This window comes from Cibotium barometz, chromosome 17 (assembly GCF_041138505.1).
Source record: "Cibotium barometz isolate CiBa-2024 chromosome 17, ASM4113850v1, whole genome shotgun sequence".
In the NCBI taxonomy this organism is placed as follows: domain Eukaryota; kingdom Viridiplantae; phylum Streptophyta; class Polypodiopsida; order Cyatheales; family Cibotiaceae; genus Cibotium; species Cibotium barometz.
The window spans coordinates 18,388,970-18,401,299 of NC_141062.1; the positions used below are offsets into that span (position 1 = coordinate 18,388,970).

General features: G+C 42.4%; 1 protein-coding gene across 4 annotated transcripts in view; it reads right to left on the minus strand.

The window, feature by feature from the left end:
• Nucleotides 1-4,405: 4,405 nt before the first annotated feature.
• LOC147629731 (putative calcium-transporting ATPase 11, plasma membrane-type) overlaps nt 4,406-12,330 on the minus strand; it is a 44,653-nt gene continuing 36,728 nt past the window's right edge. For all 4 annotated transcript variants that reach the window (XM_086811277.1, XM_086811276.1, XM_086811274.1 and 1 more), the window contains 2 exons: nt 5,048-5,346; nt 4,406-4,954 (listed from right to left, as the gene is read on the minus strand). In XM_086811277.1, the coding sequence (XP_086667403.1) occupies nt 4,625-4,954; nt 5,048-5,346 (629 nt within the window). In that variant the 3' untranslated portion in view covers nt 4,406-4,624. The remainder of the gene's footprint in view (nt 4,955-5,047; nt 5,347-12,330) is intronic.

Consider the following 12,330-nt stretch of genomic DNA (forward strand, 5'->3'; position numbering starts at 1 on the left):
TCATATGGTGTTGAGTTAATCTTTTAATTACTTCATTTTGAAAGTGTCCACCCTGATCACTAACTAATTCAATAGAGCATCCAAATCTAGTCATAATCATTTCATATAAAAATTTTACTACAGAAGTGGCTTTATTAACTCTTAATGCTTTAGCTTCCACCCGTTTGGTACAATAATTTGTGGCTGCCAAAATATATTTATTGCTGGTTTGCTAAGCTAGTAGTTTAAATGGTCCAACAAAATCCAGACCCCATTTTTGAAAAGGCTCCATTGGGAGCACTCGATTGTGGGCCATCCGGTCTAATGCACTCGGCTGACCCAATCGCGCTGATAAACATCACATTCTCAAACAAATTTCCATGCATCTTGAATTACTATAGGCCACCATAATCCAGCTTGAAATATTTTATGGCTCATTACTTCTCCCGAAAAATGGCACCTTGGTGTGCTTCCATTAATACATCTTGTTACTCATGTCCTTGTACACACCGGCAGATTATTTGATCAATGTCCATTTTGTATAATTGACCCACAATTACCAAAAAGGTTTTACTTCAGAGAGCTAATTGCTTCCAAAGATCTCAAGTCTGATCATCTGGAAAATTTTCTTTTGTTAAAAACATAAGAATTTCGTCATACCAATCTAGAGCTACAATAATCCAGAATAAATCCGCATCCAGAACTGATCTGATATACCTTTCAGAGCTTCTCCAGTGTCAATGTGGGATAGAAAATCGATGACTGCATGTTGATTTCCTGGTGTATGACGAACAGTAAATTCAAATTCTTGCAATATCAACATCCACCTTGCTAATTTTCCTGATAAATTGGGCTTATTGACCAAATACACCAAAGCTTGATGATCCACATGAAAAGTAAATTTATTGCCCAAAAGATAATGCCGGAACTTCTTCACTTAACAAATCATTCCAAGTGCTTCTTATCTGGCTTATAGATTTATGGATATTTAGGACACGGTTCTTGTGCATGTGTCTAGTTAATATCCGGCTAATGGAATTATGGATTTTTGGGACACAGTTGGATCTTGTGCCTGTGTCTGGTTATTATCAGAGCTGTTGACTCGAGATATGGATAAATTTTTGGCTACAGTTTGCTCTTGTGCCCGTATATGACTTCGGATCGTGGATAAGGATTTATGGCTTTAATGTTGGAATTATGAAATATTTCGGATTGGCAGTGCATCTGCTATTCATATATCAGTGTTATCAAGTTTATATAGTTGGGATAACTGCTTTATAAGATGGAGGGGATGTCACCATTTGGTCCTTTCACAAGTCTTGACTAGTGTTTCACACACTGAGCCGATCCAAGGTGTGAACAGGGATTTTCCATAGAAGAAAGCTAGAGCATTTTACTGGCATGGTTTGGTCTAAAAGACAGCCATACAGCATGATCAGCATGGGATTTTATTCAATAAAGTGACTTATAATGTTTAATCTCTCTCTCTCTCTCTCTCTCTCTCTCTCTCTCTCTCTCTCTCTCTCTCTCTCTCTCTCTCTCTCTCTCTCTCTCTCTCTCTCTCTCTCTCTCTCGTGCTGCTATTGAGGAGAGAAACATGCCACTTACTAGGGTGGATACCATATCTCCAAGCTAATGGTATTGAGGTGAGAGAAGGCAAACAATATAGGTCTGAGCCGCATGTCGACAAGTCCCATGATACCTGAAATCCCTAACAAAGAGTACTTGGTCTCGATGTCATGCCCAAAGCAATTTACGACGTTGGTTCTTCAAGGATCTTACCATAAGGAAGTAGATAAGTCTCCCTAGTGTGAGTAGAGGGATGAAACTAGCGAGACAAAAGCATTCTCCTTACAAGTTTACAAGGCACATTTTGTGACATGTAAACCTCATCTCATAAAGAAAAAAAATTGTATAGGTCTACCTCATGTTTGTTGCTTACTGGTGTACTCAAGGTGGTATAGCTAATGTTTGTTACCCACTAATGTTGGATAGGTTTGGCTCCTGTTTGTGGCTTACTGCAGGCACTAAAGGTGTAGCTGATGTTGGCTCTCACTACAAATGGCTATCTAGGGCCTTGTTTATGCCTTTGAGGCTTATGATCAAAGCGTCTGTAAGAATGTTGTGTAGATACCTACTATGTGTGATTGTTGTGTGGATACATGTGTGTGATTGTTGCATCCACAATGGTGAAACATAGCTTTGTTTGTAGCCTTGGTCAAACAGAAAATGCACCTAAGGTATTTTTGCATCCCCTCAAGGAGAGAACTTTTCCCTTCAAAAAGAGTGGTGTTCTCGGTTGCCCACTCAATTCATGATGCTACCATAGATCTCTCTCTAAGGTACCAAATGATAAGGCGGTGTTCTCGATTGCTCATTCAATTCATGATGTTGCCATAGATCTCTCTCTAAGGTACTAAATGATTAGGCCTTAAACTAATTTGAAGGGAAAGATAATACTTACTTGACCTAAATGTTACACTAACTCCCAATGTTGGGAAGGTGTGCCTCAACTTAACCTTTGACTAATTGAAAATTCAAAACAGCCGCCGGTTGAGATCTTTCATAAACAAATTATTGCTCTTGGTTTCAAAGTGAAAAACAAATTCAAGGCTTCATTCTTGTTTCAATGGGAAGCCAAATGGGATGGGTAACTTGTTGTGACACAAAATGGGATAACAAGGTCATAAAGCAAATAGGGACATTAGAAAAGATACTGAGGCTGATTCTGCTCACTTTTGGTGGTGGGTCACATGGGAAGTTCATTCATTGAGTTGAAAATGTGTATAGATAAAGTACATTGAATGGGTTTTTGTTCAAGCAAGGAAGTCATTGGGTTGAATTAAAGCTCTTTGATGATATAGAATAATATTTGGGTGCTTTTTGCCTTATTAACGTGTTTTACCACACAAGGTGTCTTATTAAGTTTTTTTGACATCTCACACCAACTTTCTCTTTCCACATTAAAAATATCAATACTAGTATCACTTTAAGAAAAATCTTCAACTAGCTCAAGCCTTCATTCAAAGATTGTTGGGCTTATTCTAGGAGAGAACTTTACTAGCATATATTTGTGTAATTAAAGAAACACTAAGAAGGCGGCTTGCTTTTCATGGCAATTTCATTTGTCTTGTTAGGATCTTTCGCTCTCCTAGCATTTTAGAGGATCAAAGACATCTTACTTAAACATATGGCCTTTCCTATGGATAGGTGTCCCCAAGCCCATAGACCTTTGTCAATTTGTTGTTAATTAGGCTAACAATGGTTATTATGCCTATTCTAGGATAGATTTAAAGTAGCATAGAGAAGAAGGCTTGCTTTCATGGCAATTGTGTTGGCCTTACTAGGACCTACTGCTCTTATCGCATCTTAGAGGATCAAAGGCATCTTGGTTAAATACATGGCCTTGCCTTTTCTGCGGATAGGTGCCCAAGCCCACCAACCTTTGTCAAATTGTGATTAATCAAACTAATAAAAACTATCAAGTACAACAAGAATTGTGTTTCTTTATAATAGGACATGTTTAATTTTAGAGAAAGAATTATGCTACTTTATCATAGGACATGTTTCATTTTAGGGCGTTGTCTATTTGGGTGCATGTTATACAATAATAGTCGATTCTAACATGGCTTGTCATGATATGCTAAATCAAGTGTATTTGCAAAATGAGTTAGTGGTATAATTGCTGTCATATTTTTACCAATGATGTGTGATGATGATCTCTTGCCATGGTTAAAACCTCTTGAAGATATTTTAATTTGTAGCCCTACAAAATAGGACTTGGAAACTATTCCAATCCAAATCATATTTCTTTTTGCTAAAAGCTACTTCTCTAGAACCTGAACCTTCCACATGGGAAGAATTTTACTTATTGAAAAGAAGAAGAGATGGGAAGCATTTATAATAGCAACAAGTTTTATGATTTTTACCAAGATTCAACATTTTTAACTAGAACCTTGGATTTTATTGATAAAGAGAATATTTGCAAGGCCTTTGTTGAATTGTCTATCATCTTGTAAAGAGCTAAACATAATTTACATACAATAGCAAGATTTATGATCGCCAATAACTTCTTTCATACTAAATTCCAAGTCCCTTTCATTCATGTGCCATGCATGACCCCTCGAACAAGGTCATCAGATTGGCCTACTTAGGCAAAGCAAACTTGGAACACATTCATACTTGTCCATACAAGTGTACATTACATGTGCAACCCCACGACACAAAGCATCAAGGGAACCCAAACAAAGTGTTGAAGACATCCTTGATAACTTGGCATACACCAAACCCATGTACTATACAAAAACATTTTGCTAATAATTTGCAAGAAAGGTTCTAAGCCTTGCATATAAATATAATAATCTCTCTCATAAAGAAAAAGGAAACATTTGAGAAAACTTTCCATGCATCAAGGATGGAAGCTCTGGAAAGAAATCTTGATAGTAAAACTTTAACTCTTTTTTAAAAAAAATGTTTGATGCCTCTTACCAAACAAACAATGGGTTTTTTATTTTTAAGGGTGGTGGAGTGTGGCCTTCTCTTTTTTCTTTTTTTTGGTGGTTTTGGCGGTTTTGAGGGGGGGGGGGGGAATGAGATAATTTCAAATAGATGCTAGGTGCCTCTTACCAAACAAACAAGGGTTTTTCTATCCTGATGGCAGTTTTCTATACCCATCATGTAGGTTGTTTTCTACCCTCAATGTTCCCCTTGTGAAGTATTCTATGAAAGGCTTGGAAGGCACAGGTATGAGCTTTACCACAATTCCAACAAAAAGGCTGCAAAATCCCAAGAGGACACTGATTGCCCAGTGCACAGCACTCAGGGGTACAGTATTTGCAAACCTCCCCAGAAACTCCACTATTATAATTTGAAAAACTACAGTAAATGTAAGAACCGATAGAAAGACGGTGTTGGTCAGAATGTTACTAAACACATTCAGCTTTTCCATCTCGCGTGAGTTGATTTCGTTAAAAACCTGTACATAGACAGCCAAGTAGAGGCAACTTAGAGAGAGAGAGAGAGAGAGAGAGAGATTATTAACATGAGAACCCACATAGTCTCATCTCACCTGACAGAAAACAAACGTGTTGAATATCAACGTATTAAGGACATCCCTTGCAGAGTTACCAGTAAGGTGCAGTATCCTTTCTCCTTGGAACTGTAGGATCCATAGAATAATGAGTTGATATACTGCCTGCCCCAATATATTTCTCCACATAACATTGGTGATAAAGCTTCCTTGTCGCCCCACAGGCGGCCTTTCCATCAAAGCATCATATGGAGCTTCGGTTGCTAATGCCAACGCTCCCAGTGTATCCATGATGAGATTAACCCACAATAGTTGGACTGTAGTAAGAGGGGCCTCACCTGTGAGAAGAAAGCAAGCTGTTTTACTATCATGATTTTCAAAGCACCCCAACATATCCTAACACCATGTCAGCATGCCACATCATAGGGTTGGTGGCATTCCCAGCCAGTGGCACAGCATGAGCAAAAACAAGTTCATGTGCACCCCTGCACTCGGGTGCCATGTGGACATACACGCATACATTATGTGCAATTTTTGAGTCCGTGATGTGCACTATGCGCCGTTGTAAACCCTAAACACAATGATTCATGAATTTGAAACATAGAAACTTCAAAGCATATACTCCTAGACTCTAAGATGCAAAGTCTAAAGACTAAATAGTGAAATTTCACGCGCATAAACTAAAATTTAATTTCTAATAATCCTTAATCCAAAAACATAATACTTCAGAGTCCAAAATTCAAACTTCAAAACCCAAAAATATATCAAAGCTGAAGTGTATGGTCACTAGTGGCAGTTGTATAATGTCAACACCTAAAGGGATAAATCCCCCATGTACTCATTGCTTAGTCTCCAAAGTGTAATGTGCCCTCACATGAGTACCACACACCGCAATACTTGCAAACCACACATTTTGCATCTATAAATTAGAAAATTTTCCCCCCATACACCATACGTGGAATCGAGATAGGAGATGGAGGTTCAAGGGACAAAAGGAAGGGAAGAAGAAAATTGCCCAAGGGGGAAGAAGAAAATTGAAGAAAAGAGAACCATGGGGCGGAGCAGGAGCAAGGAGCAAGAAGGGAGTATAGGGAGGAGAAGAAAATTAAAGAAAATGGGAGCAAGGCGCATATGGGAGGAAAGGGAAGCAAAGGGTGCAAGGATGAGCAACAGGCTGCAAAAGAGTTAAAAAATAGTGCAACGAGATAGCAAACCACAAGAGGGCAAGGCTGAAGGGCAAACAAAAGCTCTTATGGCACAGCAAAGCGGCAACAGTTCATTGTCCTATTTGACATGGGTAGCTCTGAGGACACCATCTCTCCGCAGTTGGCTACGAAGATGTGCTGTACATTAGTGTCTCATAATTTAGTCATGGACAGGTTCACACCTGGTATCGCGCACACATCACTCATAAAGCCCAACAGATTGAGTTAAGTCTTCAAAAGGCCACATTCATTGTTTCACCACTTCTGGGGTGTGGCATGATTCTCAACATCCAGTGGTTCCGAGAGCATGCGCGACACAAGAAATGCTTCCAATGTTTTAGGACCTGAATTACTGCTAGGAGTTCCCGATCGTAGACCGAGTAATTCTTTTCCGCGGGAAGTAACTTACGGAACATGTAAGCTATTGGCTGGCCATTTTGTTGTAACACAGTTCCAATTGCAATGTTACTTGCATCGGTGATTACTTAGAACGGCGCATCCCACGAGGCCAGCGCTAGACAAAGAGCTTCTGACAAAGCCACCTTAAGGTTCTTGAATGCCTCCAAAGCTCGTGGAGTCATTCGGATCCGCTGCCTTCTAGTCTTGACACCCTTAAGCAAATCTGTAAGATCCGCCGAGAGGTCAAAGAATCTATCAATCTGGGTGGAATATACTTGGCATATGCCCACAAAGAATCTAATGTCATATGGAGTTTGTGGTATCTCCCAATTAACTATATTGACCACCTTGGCCGGATCAAGTCGGATGACCTCGGCACTGATTATGTATCCAAGGTAGTGAACATCGAACAAATAAAACTCCGACTTCTTCTCATTGACATAGAGCTCGTTGCTTTCCAACAACTTCAAGACTTTCTCCACATCAATGTCATGCTGCTCAACTGTCGCTGAAAATACCAGTATGTCATCCAAGAATATAAACACAAACTTTCCAATCAAGTCCTTGAATATCCTCTTTCTCTCTCTCTCTCTCTCTCTCGACCTACCTCGCCCGAGAGGAGTTACCTCGGACCGAGCCTCTGCACTCCAGCGTGCCCGACGCCCTCAAACCCCCCATCAGCCACGATCACCTCATCAGCTCCAGATCCAGGACATGCTCCACCGCCATCGAGCTACCTTTCCACGTGACATAACTGAGGGAGACCTCTCGACCGTACTCGTCAACCCCATGCTTGACATTTTGGAGAGTGGTATACCATCTACTCGGAGCTGATGTTGCTCCCATGTTTTTATGTTCTTAGTATTCCATGACGAGTTTCCATGGACAATTTTGTATCACCCCAGTGAGATAGCTATATTTATGTTTTCATTCTGTTTTATTTTCCATTCCATGATGAGATATGCCATGCACATTATTGTACCACTTTGGTCTCACAGGCCCATTGGGTCTTTAGTAGACGCTTAATATATCTTTCTTTCTTTCTCTCTCTCGTGTAAGCATGCGTGTGTTCATGCAATCAAGTGTTTCTCTCTCTCCGATGAATGGGGGTCTATGGAGAGACCTCTTGTTATGATGATTGCTACAATGATACGCAGTAAGCCATCAATCCCACATGAGATTATTTGAGCAGAGATGGCTGTTGCACCACTCGTAGTAGAGGCTCTTACCAGGTTAGTATACCTTTCCTCCCCATCGACACAGATATGCTAGGCTCGCTTTGGAGTCATCACGAGACAGCTTGCAGAAAGGAGAGATGAGACATGTGGTATGCACAGATGACTACATGGTTTGATCTACATGGGATCTTGATGGATAGATTGCCACCTTCTTAGTACTCTTTAGATGCCCCTTCTCTGCCTTTGCACCACTCAAAGGTGAACAGAATCATCAGGCATGATAATCAGATTAGACACTGAGAGGACATGGGTATCACCAACGGGCCCTCTAGGGACGAAGATGACTTTTTACAAAGATCACCTGCTTCGCCTCACAGAGGGTGGTTTCATCACTCATCCGAGATACATGGACATACATTTGTCACATGGCATCAGATGCACTATTGGTCAGATCTGCACTTCTTCTCATCAGCTGAGGATTGAGACAAGTAAATATGGACCACAAAGAGTACCGATAGAGTAGCGTATATGTCAGCTATGTCAGCTAGAGCCAGAGACGGAGGAGCACTACATCTGTCTCGATGCCTCGTGTACTATGAGATTAGAGGGAGATTCCATTGCCCTTTCAGAGAGGGGTTCGGCCCTCTTGCCACAGTGATGGACTACAGTGACCAGAGATGCCTAGGACTTTTTCTACTAGAGATACGCCGGCATAGAGAGACTCTCATACGTGGAGGAGTAGCACACACAGGTCCTATGTAGAGACAGCTTACTGATTTCTTGGGGAGCACCACTTCAGCACAGCAGAGGCAGGGTCACGACATAGCCGCATCCACATCCAAAGGGGTCACTCTTGAGCATGCCTCTCAGCTATGTCGGGACAGATGCCCTAGACCTCGGGGTATCCGTAGCAAATCCAGATGGCATGGGAGGATTAGAGAGATCATTGAAAATCACCAGTAGATACCCTCCGAGCAGTTCACCCCGGAGGAGGTTGTCTTCATGCTTTAGCGACCTATGAGGCATTTAATCCACTGAGGACCCGTCTATACCCTCACACATTCATGAGTCTCACGCGCCCAGAGATGTCTCTGTGTGGACACTTTCGTCCCCTCTTAGTAGCTTCCTAGGTTTCCCATTTTCCCATGTTACTCTTGATCTATAGATCTTTAGATCTTTTCTCTTCTTCTTTTTTTCTAAAAAGAGACTTCTATTAAGTATGAAAAAGACATACAACAATCACAGCTATAAGCCGGAAAAGAATAGAATCACCCCAATATGTAAGGTGATTTCAACCACTGAGGAGTATCATGATGCCATGAAAGACCTGTGGGACTAGAGGAAAAGAAAATGCCATGGTCCCACTCCCGCACAAATATAACGTGCTTTGCCTGCGTAGAATGAGAGGACCCCTGAATAAGAGCCCAAGTAGCCATAAGAGTATGGATGATATCACCCCATATAGTACTAATGCACTGAGACCCAAAAATCTGGACACCCTCAGTAGCCTCCATGCATCTAGCTCTCCAGATCTACCATGCTGTAATACTAGCAACAATCTCCCAACTGGTGTCAATCCTCTGTCTGGGGAATGTATAATCAGAGTGAGAGACGTCCTGCAATAAACCATGCTGGGCAATACCTCTACGAATGAAAATAGCAGCATCTGTACCACTGCCCTCATAAAAAAGCTGCGGACCGGGGACTGGGAGAGCCAAGTAACTGCCCCCCAAGTCACATGCATGGCTCGGCCACTCAATTTGCCCATAAGTTGGGCTACATAACCCCAAATCTGTTGTGCAGTGCTGCATCCCCATAAAAAATGGGATACAGTCTCAAAATCTGCCGCACACCTAGGGCAAGAAGGTGCTACACCAAAAACCGATTTCCACTGATTGGTGGGTAGACCACCATGTAAGAATAACCAAAAGAAATGAGAGATCTGGCTCCTTCTATATGAGTGCCAAAGTCTATGCCAATATCTCCGCTATATCACTGGAGAAATATCATAGCTCTCCCAATGAGGCCTGAGGGTAGGGATCCTATGCATCTGTCGAGTGAGGAGAAGCCTGGCATTCCGGGCTGTGAAACTGAAAAAAGGAAGGCTTTTCAAAGGATCGAAGGCATCAATCCACTCCCACTCTCCTCGATCCCACTGAAGATATTTGATAGGACTGCCACCATATAACCATGAGTCACTATCTAAGGAGAAGGGTCAATGAACCAATGCTTCCCCAAACGACCAACAATCCTCACTGGACTAAGCCTAGTATCTGGGATGATCTCCTCCATACTACATCTCAATCTCCCTCCAGGCATGATAGTAAATGATGCAATCTTAGTCTCTTGGCCCGGGAGAGCAATGACCTACAGAGGTATGCCTATCCTCGAAAAGACTCCCAGCCAACTCGGATGATAGTCTCCATGAAAGGTACCAAAGAGCCACTCATGCGGAATAGCTGCATCAATCTGATCAATACGAATGCGAGAGCCCCTAAGATGTTGAATGGATGTAGCTCTCCGATTCTCCGGAAGACTCTTAAAGGTCTTCCAAGCAAGAATTGTGTATGCACATCTCTCCCATCCTGACCACTGCATATAACAAGATGCACCAAGTGGCCGACCGGCCTCATCCCTGATGAGCTCGTTCCACATAATAGGTTGTCGGTCAGCCTCATCCAAAGACCTAGGAAGCCTTTCTCGCAAAAAAGATCTCATGCTTCTCCATGCTCTGGCAATGGCTGCAATAAGAGGGGAAGATGGTGCCCTGATATCAGCATCTGTGAACAGAAATCGTGTGCTGGGCATCCAGTCTCTCCCGACCTGTGATGTACATCCAGAAATCTGAGACAAGAAAAAATCCTTCCAAGGCTCAGTGCCTGGTAGGAAACCTCTGACCACAAGTTTGCAGAGCAATGCCTGGCACTGAACATCCGGATCGATAATATTCAACCCCCCCTCTCGTTTGGGTTGAATAACTATGAGCCAAGCTACCTTGGCACGAGTGTCTGAGGTGCCATCCAAACCCGACCGGAGAAAATTGCGGATCAATCTCCGCAATTGACCAATGCATGCACGAGAGAAGCACCAACAAGACACAATAAACCAAGTTGAGGCGAGCAATACCTAATTAGCCATCAAAGCTCTGGAAGCTAATACATACATGAAACTCCCTTGATCCATCTCTGAGAGAAGCCCATATGACTATTAGTACCCTCAAGGAAGTCCCAATCCACTCTATCATAGGCCTTCTCAAAATCCAAGAGCAGAATGGCTAAGGGCTGATTGCTCGCTTTAGCCCCTTCGACGGCCTCCCAAAACGAGAAAATGTTATCAAAGATGCTCCTGCCGTGTAAGAATCCACTCTGCAAAATTGGCTGCAATCTGATGCTCACTGCCTTAGCAAGAATCTTATATGCAGTCCCAAGTAAGGTGATAGGTCTCCATTGGCCAATCAATATCGTATCCCCACTCTTAGGAATACAATAAATAAGCCCCTCAGTGAGAGAAGAAGGCATAGAACCTTTGTCCCACATCTCCTGGAGAGCCGATGTAATCTCAGCCCCAATCTCATCCCAAAAAGTAATGAAAAAAACAGGGGAGAGGCCATCCTCCCCTGCACACTTACCATGATGAGGTAAGGCATGAACTGAACTCCTGCATAGAAAAAGGGACATCCAGAGCGGCACACATCTCCTCAGTGATCAAACGTGGCAATGCATTCCAAACCTTCCTCTGTGCCCTGTGTCTCAAATCAGAGTGCGGCTCAGCACTAAGAAGCTGGCGATAGAAATCAATGGCACTCTGTCTAACCATAAGAGGATCTAAGTGAAGAGTGCCATGTGAATCCAGAAATTGCCTGACACTATCTCTGGCATGAGATGGGCCATGAGTAGCAAAGAAATGTTTGTTGCATTTGCCACCCATCTGTGTCCAAAGGGATTCCTAAGCATGGAAACGGTACTCCCCACACTGCTCAAGAGAGTGATGAAGTTATGCCCTAACAATTCATAAAGAATCTGCAACCCATTGAGCATGAGGATGTTTCTCGTACTCTTTTTGTAAGGCAGCCAATCTACGTCTAATAGTCCTTTCTAAATCCAAGGCCTCTTGCCTCTTAGACACGGCACATGTGTGATAAAAGTCACTAATATCACAGAGAGCAGAGGCCAGGCTATGAGAGGCCTGTGAGAAATCATGAGATCTCCAAATATCAAGCATACGACGTGATAGCTCTGCATCTGAAAACAAATGATCAGGGATGCGTACATGGGGTGCTAATCCAAGGCAATTCGGATCTCTAATACATAAAACCACTGGGCAATGATCCAATTTAGAGGTGCCTGTAGCAACAAAAGTATGCCCCCCTCTGTCAAGCACTCAATCATCCGCATAAAATCTGTCTAACCGTGCATAAATACATCCTCCATCCCTTCTCCTATTAGACCATGAATAAGAAGAGTGGATGGTCTCCTCGAAATGTCATCCTCGTGCCAACAATCTCTGCCATGAATGGAGAGTATAAACCTCTCCCAAGACG